This window comes from Mizuhopecten yessoensis, unplaced genomic scaffold, assembly GCF_002113885.1.
Source record: "Mizuhopecten yessoensis strain PY_sf001 unplaced genomic scaffold, ASM211388v2 scaffold4373_2, whole genome shotgun sequence".
In the NCBI taxonomy this organism is placed as follows: domain Eukaryota; kingdom Metazoa; phylum Mollusca; class Bivalvia; order Pectinida; family Pectinidae; genus Mizuhopecten; species Mizuhopecten yessoensis.
In genome coordinates, this window is record NW_018405514.1 from 670,111 (window position 1) to 688,432 (window position 18,322).

Sequence of the window (18,322 nt, forward strand, 5' to 3'; positions counted from 1 at the left end):
ATAAAGCATTTTATGTTTAGATAAAGTATGATCTGTGTAGATAAAAAATAGTATACCTGTGAAGTATGATATATGTAGATAAAGCATTTTATGTTTAAATAAAGTATGATATATGTAGATAAAGCATTTTATGTTTAGATAAAGTATGATCTGTTTAGATAAAGCATTTTATGTTTAGATAAAGTATGATCTGTGACGACAAAGTACGAATTGTCTAAAGCATGACCTGAATAGATATTTACGATATGTATGCAGATAAATTGTCTGTCAAGATAAAGTATGATCTATGTAGATAAAGTATGATCAGTTAAAATAAAATAGGATGTGTAGATAAACTATAATCTGTTAAGATAAAGTATGATCTGTGTAAAGTATTATGGGTGTGTAGATTAAGTATGATCTGTTTAAAGTATTATGGGTGTGTAGATTAAGTATGATCTGTGGGTAGATAAAGTAATGTTTGTTTAAACTTTTATTTTTTCAATAAAGTATGAAATTTGTGGAGATAAAGCATGGTTTGTTAAGATAAATTATGATATTTTGTAGATAAAGTATAAAATTTGTGGAGATAACATATAAAGTGTTTGTAGTTTAAGTATGATTTAGTTGTATAAAGTGTGATCTGTGTGTAGATACAATTAGATCTCTGTGTCAACATGACAGGATCAAGTACCATCAGGCGCACCAACACAGGCCATTTACAAACCTGTTTACTCAATAATCTCAGCTTGCAGTAGAATACTAAAATGAACAGCTCTCTGCTCCCAGCTACAAACATTGTAGATTATTCTAAGTAATATCTCAGTAATTCAAGCACAAATGTGACACGTGTAACAGGCGCTCACAGAATGACAAATCCATTTCTTTTACAACAGGTCTGAAGTTTTTTTCATGGCTGCTATAAAATGCTTTATCAGACATCTTATATTGATTCTGTTATCAAAGGATAACGGTGCATATCCAAGTGCTTATTCAAGTACGTTTGTTAAACAATGTAACAGGTTTCATAAAAATCAATTTCAGTCACATTAATAGGGTGACATATCGTATACTTGTGTACATAGTAGTTTGCCTGAACATTTTTATCTCCACTCCTCCAGCACTCAGACTTTGGATTATCCTTCTTTACTTAGTACCACCTATAGTTCATATCTTCTTGTATTCTGTCCTTCTTTGCTAATATCAGGATTGCTGGCCTTGACAGTTGACATTGAGATTTTTTGTCTTGATAGTGTCTTTTTTTCAGTACAAATCTATTAAATTGTTTGCTGTAAAAGATTTTATCTGTCCTTCTTCAGTGAATTGGGATTGTTGGCCTTGAGAGATTTGTGTCCTCTTTTACTTAGCATTGGGATTGTTGGCCTTGAGAGATTTGTGTCCTCTTTTACTTAACATTGGGATCGTTGGCCTTGAGATATTTGTGTCCTCTTTTACTTACCATTGGGATTGTTGGCCTTGAGAGATTTGTGTCCTCCTTTACTTAACATTGGGATCGTTGGCCTTGAGGTATTTGTGTCCTCTTTTACTTAACATTGGGATTGTTGGCCTTGAGATATTTGTGTCATCTTTTACTTAGCATTGGGATTGTTGGCCTTGAGAGATTTGTGTCCTCTTTTACTTAGCATTGGGATTGGTGGCCTTGAGAGATTTGTGTCCTCCTTTACTTAACATTGGGATCGTTGGCCTTGAGATATCTGTGTCATCTTTTACTTAGCATTGGGATTGTTGGCCTTGAGAGATTTGTGTCCTCTTTTACTAAACATTGGGATCGTTGGCCTTGAGATATTTGTGTCCTCCTTTACTTAACTTTGGGATTGTTGACCTGGAGAGATTTGTGTCCTCTTTTACTTAACATTGGGATTGTTGGCCTTGAGAGATTTGTGTCCTCCTTTACTTAACATTGGGATTGTTGGCCTTGAGAGATTTGTGTCCTCCTTTACTTAACATTGGGATTGTTGGCCTTGATAGATTTATGTCCTCTTTTACTTAGCATTGAGATTGTTGGCCTTGAGAGTTTGTAACCTCCTTTACTTAGCATTGGGATTGAGAGTTTGTGTCCTCCTTTATTTAGAATCGGGATTGTTCAACTGTATGTTAAAGGTTAAATCAGAAATTAATTAAAACTTATCCACATTTCCTGTTTCACGGTCACAAGTATCAGGTGAATACTTAACATCAATTAAGTAATATAATAACATTAATGCAATCATAAATAAATGTAACTGTAATTGTACATAATTTAGCAGTTATGATATCTTAACACTTTTCATGTGTTAAATATTGCGATAAATAATTGTGCTAATTGAAATGTCTGTATATTGTTTTCTATTATATATATTATGAGTGTGCCAGTTCCAGTATCCAGTTTGTAGACTTACACAAGACAACGCGTACCCTAGAATATAAAAGTCTCCACACACCATCCCATCACTACCCTACCATATGAGAAAATTTGGTGAGTGTGCAGGCCCCCTTTCATCAGTCTGTTGTTGGGAGTCCTGAAGGTCATCTAATTATAGATTAAGCTGTTAACTTCAACTTTTGACCCTTATCAATCAATGCAGTCCTGTATAAAACTACATTAAATGAGATGGCAGCGGTGGGAATGTAAAGTTAAAAGGGACTACCAGACCAATGTCCCTCATGTCCTATTAGGAAGACCATCACTTCTTGACCACTGGACGAATACATTCCAACTGGTGTCACATAGGGTCATTACAGGTTTTACGAGAAGGTCATATGACCTCCTATTGGTGATAGTGTGTAAGCTGTGTTAATTCACACCTAGATTTGATAACCAAGAGGAGTGCATTAGATTTATAATTATTTAAGACAAGCACAGCATAATCAAGATGATTTATTTTATGAAGAATTACGTATTCAAACAAAGTGTAAGTGATTGGATATTTCACGGTACAATTTAGCATATATTTTTTTATACTTTTGTTTTAGAGATGCTTTTTCAATAACTGTTCTAGTCTAACATACTGTTCAAATAATTCTGGCATATGCAAGGAAGTAAATATGTGATATCAGAGACAGTGTGATTCTATTGATCCAATCAGCATTACAGTCACGAACACAATTAATGACTGTGTTATTCATCAACATCTTACTTACTACGCTACGATAGAACAAATTCTTGATCTTTAAGTCTAAGACTTGACAATGTCAATTACAGCATGATAAAAGCTCTTTGCCAAAAAAATCTGGTTGAGTAAAATGTCACATTCATTGAACACATAAAGAGAGTATTAGTGCCCTGGTCTAGTAACAGTGCCGAGTATGTGTCAACAGGGTTAAAAGTATCTACATTAGTGTAGCTCGTTGCCTCCAGTAAAACAGCCCCCTCCCAACTAATGCATATTGATGTACAAACGCATGTCTAACGTTAGGTCATCTCAACACATGAGGTATGAAATTTTGCAGCGATGGCTGCTAATGTTGACACAGAGCGGTTCATAAAGACAACCTTTACATATCAATTAGCCAGTCATGTTGGCTGATTTATTAGGGCCGTAGTTAAGTGACAGCCAAAACTGCAGTAGTTGTCATTTTAGTATGGAAATTTGACCTAAATCCCTGCTAACCATTAGACAGTCTGAGTATATCATTACTGTTACAGGGCCTATGTCTTAGTTCATGCATGATACAGTAATAATAGTCATTGTGAGCCATGTCAAATAGGTGACGAGGCCTTTTTTAATTAATAATATCATAAGTGGCTCATTCACAACATTATGTCAATAACAGGTAAGAAGACAATCCGACAAGGAGGCCTCTCAGTTTACGTCACACATCTTATACAGCTTATTTCCCAGTTGATATTACCCTAAATATTCCACAAATAGTTTTCACAAATGTCATTCCAGTTTTTGTATCAAACTATATTAAAGATTAGTGTAGCTGTTCCACACTACATGGTGTAGGATTTGATGTCCACAGTATATCAGAATAATGGAGGGCGATTACGATCTACTGGGTCACCTATCAAACGCCACCAGTCACTACAGAAAGGACACCATATCATCATTGTCAGATAAATGGCTTTTAGTTTACATGCTTATGTGTATTTCCATCTTTATACACCAATATACACCATACTTATATAACTAATCAGTTAAAGTAAATTTGTATTAATTCATCCAAGCAAATTTGACAATACAACTACTCTGAATATAAATACTTAACATGACCTTGAAATGACCCTGACCCATGACCTTTGATGTATATATAAATGTATATATATATATACGAGATAAGGTACTCTGTCTGACCCAGACCACCCAAGGTATCATTAATTTGAGCCCTTTAGAGGAGCAGAGATATGTTCCTTAACTATCACTTAATAACCACACCATGAATACTTAGTAAAAGTCAAATTGTGTTCCTCCCACAACCCTGTATATATATATATTTTTATCTAAAGGTTGAGGTCCATATTGAAATGTTTGTGTAGAGGAGGGGCCTCAATTCTATGACTGTTTAAAGGTAGATTTAGAGGTCACCTGTGAAGGTCAAAGGTTGACACTCATATCTTGCACTTTGATCTCCGAACAAGACTGAAATAGGAACAGATATCTTGCAATCAGACGAGAGGAACTGGCACTTTTTGCATGGTTACAGATACCTATGATAAGAATAAAACCTAAATGGTTACAGTCGGGAAAATATTGAACTGCATTAATCTTTATGTAGTACATGTACATGCACTGTATAATTGGTAATTTGAGGCGGAATTTAAAACAAACAAAATTTAATCAATGTTGAATTTTAAGATGAATTACATAAAAACATTAAAACTAGAAAAATTCACAAGACAAGAGAAAGCCTCTCTTTAATATACTGAATCTGACACATATAGCATTTTACTGTACTGGTCAAAAGTGGTGATGTACTTATCAGGTCATGTTTAGATGTCCCAGACAAGTAGTATCTAACAATGGAGTCCTGTACAAATTCTACGGTGTTCCATGCAAAATCCAGTTAGACTGATATTTTCTGGGTCAAAGAATATGCACTCTTGTCAGATGTCACAGTGAGGGCTGAAGGAGGCTAATGAGACTATTCCACTTAACTGTGTGCACTGGTCAGACTTGTACTAACATGAACTAGCCATTGCAGTCAAGTAGATCAATAAGTATAAGCAGATTAACAGGAAAAATAACAGTCAGTGAAATAAACACTAAGTAATGCTAGTGGGAAATAACAACGATGAGATGTCATTTAACATGAAAACAGACATCATAAATGAGATAGTTTTCAGGCTTACTCCTTGACCATTCTACCATTCAACCATAGTATTGTTTTACAAGCTTGTTGTTTAAAAATCTTCCACCCATATCCAATAGAAATTTCCAAAAGTATAAATATACTTCCGATACCCTGCCTGTCCCAAGATATCATTTCCCGGACCCTGCCTGTCCCAAGATGTCATTTCCCGGACCGTGCCTGTCCCAAGATAAAATTCCCCAAATCCTGCCTGTTCCTAGATAAAATTCCCCAAATCCTGCCAGTCCCAAGATGTCATTCCCCATACCCTTGCTGTCCTACGATGTCATTCCCTAACCCTGTCGTTTCCAAGATGTCATTCCCCGAACCCTGCCTGTCCCAAGATGTCATCTCCCAGACCCTTCCTGTCCCAAGATGTCATTCCCCGAACCCCTCCTCTCCCAAGATGTCATTCCCCGAACCCCTCCAGTCCCAAGATGTCATTCCCCATACCCTTGCTGTCCTACGATGTCATTCCCTAACCCTGTTGGTTCCAAGCTGTCATTCCCCGAACCCTGCCTGTCCCAAGATGTCATCTCCCAGACCCTTCCTGTCCCAAGATGTCATTCCCCGAACCCTGCCTGTCCCAAGATGACATCTCCCAGACCCTTCCTGTCCCACGATGCCATTCCCCGAACCCCTCCAGTCCCAAGATGTCATTCCCCATTCCCTGCCTGCCCCAAGATGTCATCCCCCAAACCCTGCCTGTCCCAAGATGTTATTCCCCATACCCTGCCTGTCTCAAGATGTCATTCCCCATACCCTGCCCTTCCCAAGATGTCATTCCCCGACCCTGCCTGTCCCAATATGTCATTCCTCATACCCTGCCTGTCCCAATATGTCATTCCTCATACCCTGCCTGCCCCAAGATGTCATTCCTCATACCCTGCCTGCCCCAAGATGTCATTCCCCATTCCCTGCCTGTCCCAAGATGTTATTCCCAATACCCTGCCTGTCTCAAGATGTCATTCCTCATACCGTGCCTGTCTCAAGATGTCATTCCCCATACCCTGCCTGTCTCAAGATGTCATTCCTAATACCCTGCCTGTCTCAAGATGTCATTCCACATTCCCTGCCTGCCCCAAGATGTCATTCTATATTCCCTGCCAGTCCCAAGATGTCATTCCCCGACCCTACCTGTCTCAAGATGTCATTCCTAATACCCTTCCTGTCGCAAGATGTCATTCCCCATACCCTGCCTGTCTCAAGATGTCATTCCTCATCCCCTGCCTGTCTCAAGATGTCATTCCACATTCCCTGCCTGCCCCAAGATGTCATTCCTCATCCCCTGCCTGTCTCAAGATGTCATTCCTCATCCCCTGCCTGTCTCAAGATGTCATTCCTTAGATCCTGCCTGTCTCAAGATGTCATTCCTTAGATCCTGCCTGTCTCAAGATGTCATTCCTTATCCCCTGCCTGCCCCAAGATGTCATTCCTCATTCCCTGCCTGTCCCAATATGTCATTCCTCATCCCCTGCCTGTCCCAATATGTCATTCCTCATACCCTGCCTGCCCCAAGATGGCATTCCCCATTCCCTGCCTGCCCCAAGATGTCATTCTATATTCCCTGCCAGTCCCAAGATGTCATTCCCCGACCCTACCTGTCTCAAGATGTCATTCCTAATACCCTGCCTGTCTCAAGATGTCGTTCCACATTCCCTGCCTGCCCCAAGATGTCATTCCCCATACCCTGCCAGCCCCAAGATGTCATTCCCCATTCCCTGCCTGCCCCAAGATGTCATTCTCTATTCCCTGCCAGTCCCAAGATGTCATTCCCCGACCCTACCTGTCTCAAGATGTCATTCCTAATACCCTGCCTGTCCCAAGTGGTCATTCCTCATACCCTGCCTGCCCCAAGATGTTATCCCCCATACCCTGCCTGTCTCAAGATGTCATTCCACATTCCCTGCCTGCCCCAAGATGTCATTCTATATTCCCTGCCAGTCCCAAGATGTCATTCCCCGACCCTACCTGTCTCAAGATGTCATTCCTAATCCCCTTCCTGTCGCAAGATGTCATTCCCCATTCCCTGCCTGCCCTAAGATGTCATTCCCCGACCCTGCCTGTCTCAAGATGTCATTCCCTGACCCTGCCCGTCCCAAGATGTCATTCCCCATTCCCTTCCTGTCCCAAGATGTCATTCCTCATTCCCTGCCTGTCCCAAGATGTCATTCCCTGGCCCTGCCTGTCCCAAGATGTCATTCCCTGGCCCTGCCTGTCCCAAGATGTCATTCCCTGGCCCTGCCTGTCCCAAGATGTCATTCCTAATACCCTGCCTGTCTCAAGATGTCATTCCTTAGATCCTGCTTGTCTCTGATGTTGCATACTAGACCCAACTGTGCAACTCAAAATGTCACTGCCTGTTGCAAGTGTCATTTGACCATACCCAGACCCTGCCTGTCCCACTATCCCAAGATCCTACCAATATCATGAATGTGTCCCAAGTTGTCAACCTTATTACGTCCCAAGACAATCACAATCCACAGACTGCCATTCTGGTGAATATGTCCAAAGATTACACTCTTCCAAAAAATCCCATATGTTATAGCTCCATGGAATTGATGGAAGTCATTGTGTAGATGAATGACTATGTGGTGTCCCCATATGTCCCAGACAGCGCTAGCTGCTGGCTCCTGGACAGCCAAATGGCGATAGAACCAGTCCGCTGGGTATACCTACTATATCTGTCTTGATATCACCATTGTCATATTGCTTACAATATTTTTTTTATCCCCATTTGTCCAGTTAATCACTGGATTCCTCAACTGGGTGTCCAACTTAGCTGACCATCACAGAGGAAGTGGCCGGCGGACTAATGGGTCATTCATCTGAATCACTGATGGTGTCATTAGACATGATGGCCAGTCTTTGTCTGGTGTGTTACTGTCACTGTGATTCATCTACATCATACACCACAATATAGGACTTTGAGGGCAAAGGAAAAAGAAACCAAAAAAATGGGATACCTTATAATACTGTCAATTAGTTTTTTCCTGTGTATTTTATTTTGAGAATGACTGCTACAGGTTGTATTCATGACAACTTGAATTTACTATTTTTCAATACTGATAGAAACTCTCTAAGGAATAAACGATATTTGTGAAAGATTTTAATTCGCTTTTAATGAGTTTCCTTGTGATTTAACATGAAAGTCAATGACTCACAAAAATAAAGTGATTGACAGAAGTTTGCAAAGATTTTGCACAGATCAGTTTTTAAATCCAGACTCTTTTGACTTGGGCTGCATGTATTAGATATAATTCAATTCTTCTATGGATCATGTTAAATTTGACTCAAATACTTGCTTGGGACTCATGTAAAACTACGCTGTATGTTGCTAAGTCTATCATTTTGACAGCTATATATTCATACACAGACAGACCAAATGTTGTGTTCAGATATTCATATGTTTTGAATAAAATCCGATTTGAAAAAAAAAGAAAGTAAAAACAGTTTATTTACATTCGCCTCCCTTAAATGTGTGAAATTGCTTCAACTGATTCAATTATGCCTCAGATTTTTTGTGCGAGTATAAAAACATGAAAAAGTGCATGAAATTATTTGAAGCATTTGTGGTAGACAACTGAAGTAATGATATATAGCCATCAACAAGTCTCTCAAGTAGTAACACATTAACAAGATCCAGGGCACATTTTCACAGCTGTAGCATTCTATCAAACCTCACTCAACATGGCTCGGACTGCTCAACTTTGGCAACCAAGCCCTGAATTTACTCCACCACATAAACCGCCTGATTAAAACCATATTTCAGGAAAGAAAGTTTTCCAGAGAAAACGTTATCTGTTAAGATCTTAATTTGCATGAAAATTTCTGTTAAAGTGCAATGTTTTCAACATGTAGACCTACAGGAACATGAAGATACATTATTAGTTACTTTTGCCTGTCTATAAAAATCTTAAAGAAAGGTTTTAAACATCTCCTATTTATACTATGTACATGTCTACGGTGGCACGTTTGAGGAGTGCAAATTCAGAGAAGGGTAAAAAAAACTGCATCACTGACAGTAAGGAATGTATATTTATATCTGTGTGGGATACATTGTCAAGGTCAAATTGTACACACTGTCTGGGGCCTTTTTTCTGGCTTGGTGTAACCTTTCTCAGCAGCTTGTGCTGGAAACCATTATCATAGACCATAATACTCCAGGCCAACAGCATGGGTTAGCAGTAATATATAATCTTTTACCCTCTCCTAGCAGGTCCCTCACAAACCTCTCCTCCCATTGATTAACAGCTCGCCCACAGCTAGCATAATTACAGTCTGTAAAAACTGGTTCACAGTATATCATACCAGCAGGATGACAAATATAGTTTGTGTTCATCTCTAGTTAACAATTAGTTAATATTAGAATGATAAATATAGTATGTGTTCATTTCTCACTCACAAAAACATAGTAAGCACTCATCTCTAGTCCACAATTACCATCAGAATGATAAATATAGTATGTGTTCATCTCTAGTTCACAATTAGTTTGCATTAAAAACAAAGTCAGTGGTCATCTCTAGTTCACAATTAGTTTGAATAAAAACAAAGTCAGTGGTCATCTCTAGTTCACAATTAGTTTGCATTAAAAACAAAGTCAGTGGTCATCTCTAGTTCACAATTAGTTTGCATTAAAAACAAAGTCAGGGTTCATCTCTAGTTCAAAATTAGTTTGAATTAAAAACAAATTCACTGTTCATCTCTAGTTCACGATTAGTTTGAATTAAAAAAAAAGTCAGTGTTCATCTTTAGTTCACAATTAGTTTGAATAAAAACAAAGTCAGGGTTCATCTCTAGTTCACAATTAGTTTGAATAAAAACAAAGTCATTGTTCATCTCTAGTTGACAATTAGTTTGAATAAAAACAAAGTCAGTGGTCATCTCTAGTTCACAATTAGTTTGAATAAAAACAAAGTCAGGGTTCATCTCTAGTTCACAACTCGTTCGAATTAAAAACAAAGCCAGTGTTCATCTCTAGTTGACAATTAGTTTGAATAAAAACAAAGTCATTGTTCATCTCTAGTTGACAATTAGTTTGAATAAAAACAAAGTCAGTGGTCATCTCTAGTTCACAATTAGTTTGAATAAAAACAAAGTCAGTGGTCATCTCTAGTTCACAACTCGTTTGAATTAAAAACAAATTCACTGTTCATCTCTAGTTGACAATTAGTTTGAATAAAAACAAAGTCAGGGTTCATCTCTAGTTCACAATTAGTTTGAATTAAAACAAAGCCAGTGTTCATCTCTAGTTCACAACTCGTTTGAATTAAAAACAAATTCACTGTTCATCTCTAGTTGACAATTAGTTTGAATTAAAAACAAAGTCAGTGTTCATCTTTAGTTCACAATTAGTTTGAATAAAAAGAAAGTCAGTGTTCATCTTTAGTTCACAATTAGTTTGCGGAAAAACAAGGACAGTGTTCATCTCTAGTTCACAACTCGTTTGAATTAAAAACAAAGTCAGTGGTCATCTCTAGTTCACAATTAGTTTGCGGAAAAACAAGGACAGTGTTCATCTCTAGTTGACAATTAGTTTGAATAAAAACAAAGTCAGGGTTCATCTCTAGTTCACAACTCGTTCGAATTAAAAACAAAGTCAGTGGTCATCTCTAGTTCACGATTAGTTTGAATTAAAAAAAAAGTCAGTGTTCATCTTTAGTTCACAATTAGTTTGCATTAAAAACAAAGTCAGTGGTCATCTCTAGTTCACAACTCGTTTGAATTAAAAACAAATTCACTGTTCATCTCTAGTTGACAATTAGTTTGAATAAAAACAAAGTCAGTGGTCATCTCTAGTTCACAACTCGTTTGAATTAAAAACAAATTCACTGTTCATCTCTAGTTCACAATTAGTTTGAATAAAAACAAAGTCAGTGTTCATCTTTAGTTCACAATTAGTTTGAATAAAAACAAAGTCATTGTTCATCTCTAGTTCACAATTAGTTTGCATTAAAAACAAAGTCAGTGTTCATCTCTAGTTCACAATTAGTTTGAGGTAAAACAAGGTCAGTGTTCATCTCTAGTTCACAATTAGTTTGAATTAAAAACAAAGTCAGTGTTCATCTCTAGTTCACAACTCGTTTGAATTAAAAACAAAGTCAGTGTTCATCTCTAGTTCACAATTAGTTCATCAAGCCATCAGAATGAGAAACATATTACATGTTCATCTCTAGATCACAGTCCACCACACCACCACAATAAACAATCATCTCTGTTACACAATCAACCTGTAGTTAGTGTAATTCTACTCTACTGGGTTATGTGTAAGGGATTAAGTGTAAATCTACTCTACTTGGTTATGCGAGGGGATTAAGTGTAAATCTACTCTACTGGGTTATGTATAGGGGATTAAGTGTAATTCTACTCTACTGGGTTATGTGTAGGGGATTAAGTGTAAATCTACTCTACTGGGTTATGTATAGGGGATTAAGTGTAATTCTACTCTACCGGGTTATGTGTAGGGGATTAAGTGTAAATCTACTCTACTGGGGTATGTGTAGGGGATTAAGTGTAAATCTACTCTACTGGGGTATGTGTAGGGGATTAAGTGTAAATCTACTCTACTGGGTTATGTGTGGGGGATTATGTGTAATTCTACTCTACTGGGTTATGTGTAGGGTATTATGTGTAATTCTACTCTACTGGGTTATGCGTAGGGGATTAAGTGTAAATCTACTCTACTGGGTTATGTGTGGGGGATTATGTGTAATTCTACTCTACTGGGTTATGCGTAGGGGATTAAGTGTAAATCTACTCTACTGGGGTATGTGTAGGGGATTAAGTGTAAATCTACTCTACTGGGTTATGGGTAGGGGATTAAGTGTAATTCTACTGTACTGGGTTATGTGTAGGGGATTAAGTGTAATTCTACTGTACTGGGTTATGTGTAGGGGAGTAAGTGGAATTCTACTGTACTGGGTTATGTGTAGGGGATTAAGTGTAAATCTACTCTACTGGGGTATGTGTAGGGGATTAAGTGTAAATCTACTCTACTGGGGTATGTGTAGGGGATTAAGTGTAAATCTACTCTACTGGGTTATGGGTAGGGGATTAAGTGTAATTCTACTGTACTGGGTTATGTGTAGGGGATTAAGTGTAATTCTTCTCTACTGGGTTATGTGTAGGGGATTAAGTGTAACTCTATTCTACTGGGTTATGTGTAGGGGATTAAGTGTAACTCTATTCTACTGGGTTATGTGTAGGGGATTAAGTGTAACTCTACTCTACTGGGTTATGTGTAGGGGATTAAGTGTAACTCTATTCTACTGGGTTATGTGTAGGGGATTAAGTGTAACTCTATTCTACTGGGTTATGTGTAGGGGATTAAGTGTAATTCTACTGTACTGGGTTATGTGTAGGGGATTAAGTGTAAATCTAATCTACTGGGTTATGTGTATGGGATTAAGTTGCTACAAATTTCTATACATGTACTGCTATCTGCAAGATATTTGTTGGAATTTCAGAGAAAAAAATGGACACAATTTATTGGTGTTGTTCAAAATCATGTCTTGATTGAATACTGTAATAACTCCAAATAGGGAAATAAACCAATCTCTTTGATTGTTGGAGGATTCTGCCCCCTGGGAAATTTGTTTTATACAAAATTGAATCAAACCAAAATCAAATGTTATCTGCATATTATAGCACAAACAACACTTGGCATGTAGCTAGGACTTCATACTCTAATTGGCACAAGACATTAACCAAATAATCGTTTCAAATCCTTTCTGCTTTTGAATACCTCTTTCATGTTTTCTTCCACACTGTATGGAAATAAAATTTAACGACCCTAATTCCTTTATCATGTATCAACTTCAGGGCTGTACGAGCTGATTCACCATCATATAGGTCTCTGTCCTGACTAGGTGAACTAGAGCGAATTGGACTGCGAGTTTAATATCAGTGGAAATCAAGGATAATCAACACACTTCTCTACTTAAGCAACATATTCAGGCTGTAGTTAAATATTTTTATATCGCTCACTGTAGATATATTATAATGCTGTACATGTCGTGAAATCTGCATTTAAGTTGAGAAGTTTAATGAAGATCCTTGTACATATACAATGTATTTATGGTACAAAGACATTTGTGTCTATTGCTGAATAAAGAAGAGTATGTAAAAGAAAAATCAGTAAAATGGACGCTCCACTGTAGTTGAATAACCAGAGATGGTGTCAAAGTCACCTAACACTCACTTGTTAATACTTTTCACTGCATCAATGCAAGACCTTCAATGAACCAATCCTCATGCAAAATATCGGCATAATAGCACAAATGTTGAATCTATAGCTAACCTTCACATAGCTTCTCTGCATTAACCAACCCAAAATGTAAATTATCAGTGTGCAAATAATCATAATGAATCAATGGCAAGTCTTGGTTAAACTTACCCTGAAAACATACCCTTCTCTCATGCTCATGCCTTGGGTACAGCTTAAACTCAAAGTGCTTGGAACAGGAACTCTAAAACAACACATTACACAATTGATAAGCTCCTCCTTTATCTGGTTAAAATATACCAATTTACTAACTATTTTCATTGTTTTTCCAGATTTCATTTAACAACTTGACCTTCACCAATTGCCATGATACTGAACAATGGATGATGTGGGGAAGTAAGTGAACATTGTGAACTTTGACCCAAGTCCTGTGGTTAAGATGTGAAGGACGATGTAGTGCCAATGTTGTGCCAGTGTGGTAAAAGGCTGTGAGATCCCAAGACATTCTTATGTAAGTTTTAAACCATCAGTCCAGATGCTTGATCACTGGTCAAATGTTCCCAGCAACACCGCCATCACGGACATGGAGCGCCACATCCAGCAGACCGTAGACAGACTCCACTGCATTAAAAACGTAAGTCGTGTTTGTACACAATGCCACCAACATACTGAGGAACTTTATTTCGGACAATCTGAAATTCTCACACTCGAGACAATTCTTGTTCATTCTAACAAACCCAAAAATTCTCTCACTCCAGACCCTTGAATATGTTTTCAACTTTGTCTTTCACCCGAAAACTTAGTAAAAATCTTCCTGTTTTGCTGATAAGTGACATCAAAAATGATATTTTCTTTCAAGTCTATCCAGATTTCTTCAAAATCATGGAAAAGGGAGAAATTCAAATAATTTATCAACAAAGCAAGGAATTTTTCCCAAGCACTGTATTCTAGTTTGAGCACAAGAAAAGCTTCATTAATTTGGACCCAGAAGACTGCTGGCAAAGGAAAACAGTTTTCAGCCATGAAGTTAGGACGATTACCATAGACTTTTACAGTACTGTGAATTATATGTATTGAGCAGAGATCAAAAAAACAATTTCGATATTAGTTTGTTCCAATATAGTTGTGAGCTGTTTCACCGATACTTGTGTCTTTTGAATTCTAATGGGTAACTTAATATACTGTCGTCATAAAATGTCAACTGTTTTAAATATATGCCAAGAAATCAGCCCTCAAAAGGACAAGAAGCATGCTTCGTTTCTGTGCATGATAGTGATCTCTTTTCCAAAATTGAAAGACAAAGGTATTTTTCAATCTTATTGTGAATTTCAACGTCTAGAAAGCAAGATGATGATTAATTCATTTACAAAATATATTTGCTGACTAAAATTGGTTTCCCAATGCTATTATGGTAAAACTTCCGGCATAAAGTACCGAACTGCAAATAATATTGAAATCAATTATTGAAAAAAAGTGAAATCGATGTTTCTTTTTTTGTTGTATCCGGAAAAAGAATTAAGACAGAAGCATTTCAATTGCAATTGTCATGCTAGTATTCCATTCTAATGTCAATTTTGATTGGGTTTCAGCACTTGTCTACGCCTGCGGGGTTCCAAAATGCAGCCAGAGAATTGCTGGAGTGGTGTTCCGACATGCGAGCTTTCCAAAAGGCCTTTGAAGACTCCCTCATACAGTGCCTAACCGTAAGTTTGTTGTCAAGGAGCTACAGATCATTGGTCTTAATAGTGACAACAACACAATCACAATTTATTGGATCGACAGCAAAACAAAACGATTAAATACATGCATATGCTTTAAACTTAATTTGCAAGTGTACAATGTTCTTCATTTACCTTGACCTTTGACATCTGACCTCAATTAAGTCAAATTAATACACTTCTTCATTTACCTTGACCTTTGACATCTGACCTCAATTAAGCCAAATTAATACACAATCATTAATAATTCAAAAAGAAAAAGAGTCCCTTCATTAAAGATACTTGCTCAGTCTTTTTATAAAATGATGAGGCAAATTTTCAATTGACAATGAGTCTTTTTCCATTTCTAAATTAAGAATGATGGGAGTTTGATGGTGGTCAGTTGTCTTTAACGTTATATTGAGACTTCCACTGTTCCCTGTCAGTGGTGAGATTTCCAGTAGTCTGTCTTTATGGATGCTTGTCCCACTACACTGTGGTTTTTCGTATATAAAGTAACCTCCCTTTAACTTCCGTTTGGATCTAACTGTGGCACCATTGGGTCAGGACACTTCTGATCACTAGGTAGCTCAATCAGATCGAGCTATAGTGTTACAATATAAAGTCCAGTGTTTGAATTCGGGTCTAGCCTCTTCCTTGAACTTTTCCCACTCAGAACATTGTTGTTAATTATATTTTGTTTGTATTTTTTTAATTATTTCACATATAAGTCTCGCAAGGTATGGTTTTCTTTTCCCACAAAATGATTTATCAAAGTTATAGTCATGCCACATTTAGTTACAGTTTCTGGCAGTGGTACAGGGATCCTTAACTCATTCAACCCTGAAGTCACATTTCAACTCCTCCAATACAAAGGTTAGAATAGTCCATTATGAAATTTCAGGGGTGAATGAGTTGAGTCATACTAATGCCTTGTCGGTTCACTTTCACCTGGTTTGAGTCATACTTGTGTCACCTTAGTGTTAGCAGTCATCAAAGTTTCACAGGTATTCCATTTAAGATTATTTCTTAACTTGTTGTGGTAACAAAATACCTTGAATTGTTCATATTTATATTATTCTATCACTTGTATACCGAGCCACTTTCAGTTCATCTTTATCTGATGAAATAAATAATTTCAGGGTAGATGGATATGTCTGAACAAAAACTAATCCAATCTCTCTCTCACTTATTGTGAACTGGGATCTCACACATTACTCTGGAGATCAACTATATAGATTTATTTTTTTATTATGGAAGTGTGATCTTGTTTCCTTTTCATTTGACCCTTTTCGATTCTACATGTACTGTAATTTTTTACAAGTTTTTCATGGGGGATTTATTTCCACTGATTCTGCCGTTAATCTTGTCAATGAATAAATAAGTCCAGAAATAAAAAAAATATTTTTGTTTGTTATGAAACGAATTTTCTCATGGACAAATCATGCATTTAACCCATTCACCCCTAAAGTCACATATGAACCTTACCAATCAAAGACCGGACAAGTCCAGTTTAAATATGTAGGGGTGAATAAGTTCAGGTAGAGAGTCCCAGAGCTTTGCTGGATCTCCAATGAAAACTAGTTCCAAATTGTTGGCATTATTTACTTTAGCAAAGTTATATACAAAAAAACTGGTTTATTATAACTTTCACAAAAAACACCTCAGCCAAGAGGATTAAGTACCCAGACCTTTTGATTCTAAAGGACTTGATCCACCTCACTACAATACTGATAATACTTTTTTTCTGCAACATTACTGGGAATCATTATAAAATGTTTTAACTCTCTAACAAGTCACTCTCTACCTTAAAACAGGAACTACTAAACCATCAATTCCTCATGTCTTTTAGAACATTCTAGGGGACCAGGAAGATAAAGACCAGTAGTAAGAATATGTTAGTGTTCCATTTTCCAGTTTGTGGTAGCTGTACTAAATGTCCTGTACAGGGATCAATGATTACCTTTTTCCAATAGTGCTATACAGCTACACATTATAACTTTCCAGAACTATTTTCAGTTTTAATTTCTATGTTTTTTCCCCCAAAAAAATATTAAATTACTGTGTAATCTTAATCCACAAATTGATGTACCCATGAAACAGTATTATTTTTTTATTATAAAATCATCAACTGTTTCAAATAACTCTGCACTTCATTGCTGTCGGGGATAAAAACTATCAAATTAAAGTAAACAATTTAAACTCCTTAAATGAATCTGAAACAATTAAGTTGAATTTTAGTCTCTTATGGTTAAGATACTCATTATGATGAACTGGTTATGATCGAGAATATATGCTTGAACTCAACAAGGAATGGTTAAGAATTGATAAACTTCATAAATATTTTTTAAACTGGAAGCTGAGATCACCTTTTACCACATTGTCATTAGTTTTTTAGAACACAACAAGAAATGCTACCTGAACACTTAAAATTTACGACGTCACAAATGCTATGTTTATACTTATGTACTGTTTTTGCGACACAAATTATGCTACATAAATACTTTTGCACTTTTTTATTATTAATTTCCATCTCTCTTTTGAGCAGCCATAGATAATATCATTTAGTTTGTGGTACACAGTCAATATAAAATTCATAGTTTTCTAAAAATAACATTACTGTAAATACTTAAAGCGTGACCTGACTATCTCCCATTAGTTAACCACTCAAGTGAAAAGATTACAACAATATTACAGCTGACTATACAATTTAGAAAACAGTAGTACGTTGTAAAACAGAAGCATTTTTTGAAGCTATATTTCCATTAGACCAAAACAAAGTGGGAGATTTTATGTACCCTGCCGTGTGGTAACACTGTTCATGAGTGACGAGTCGCGAGATGGGCGAGTAATGAGAAATGTAATCAATGCACCATAAACAATAAAAAAGCTGCAGAAATAGAACCGGGTTCTAGATTGGACCCAGGAATCAACTTGTCAGTAATTGGCTTCAATATGTTGGTTTAAAAGTTATAGGATCTGTGAGAGGATCGTAGCCATTAGGTAGCTGTGCTAACAGCCTCTACAGTGGTTTACTAGCACGTGTGCACTTGTGTTGGACTACCGGTGCAGTTGTAACAAGATAATACAGATTATTGAATCACAAGTCGACTGCAGCGGGGCTTCCTAA

The 18,322-nt window shown here is 37.0% G+C and overlaps 1 protein-coding gene and 1 long non-coding RNA gene across 7 annotated transcripts in view; one reads left to right on the forward strand and one right to left on the reverse strand.

Annotated features, from left to right (window-relative positions):
* Window positions 1–18,322, forward strand: part of LOC110448903 (zinc finger MIZ domain-containing protein 1-like) — a 233,241-nt gene that overhangs the window by 135,562 nt on the left and 79,357 nt on the right. For all 6 annotated transcript variants that reach the window (XM_021495396.1, XM_021495403.1, XM_021495399.1 and 3 more), the window contains 2 exons: window positions 13,828–14,129; window positions 15,085–15,198. In XM_021495396.1, the coding sequence (XP_021351071.1) occupies window positions 14,031–14,129; window positions 15,085–15,198 (213 nt within the window). In that variant the 5' untranslated portion in view covers window positions 13,828–14,030. The remainder of the gene's footprint in view (window positions 1–13,827; window positions 14,130–15,084; window positions 15,199–18,322) is intronic.
* The window catches only part of LOC110448906, a 93,320-nt gene that overhangs the window by 58,583 nt on the left and 16,415 nt on the right, over window positions 1–18,322 (reverse strand). The gene's annotated exons all lie outside the window — the stretch shown is intronic.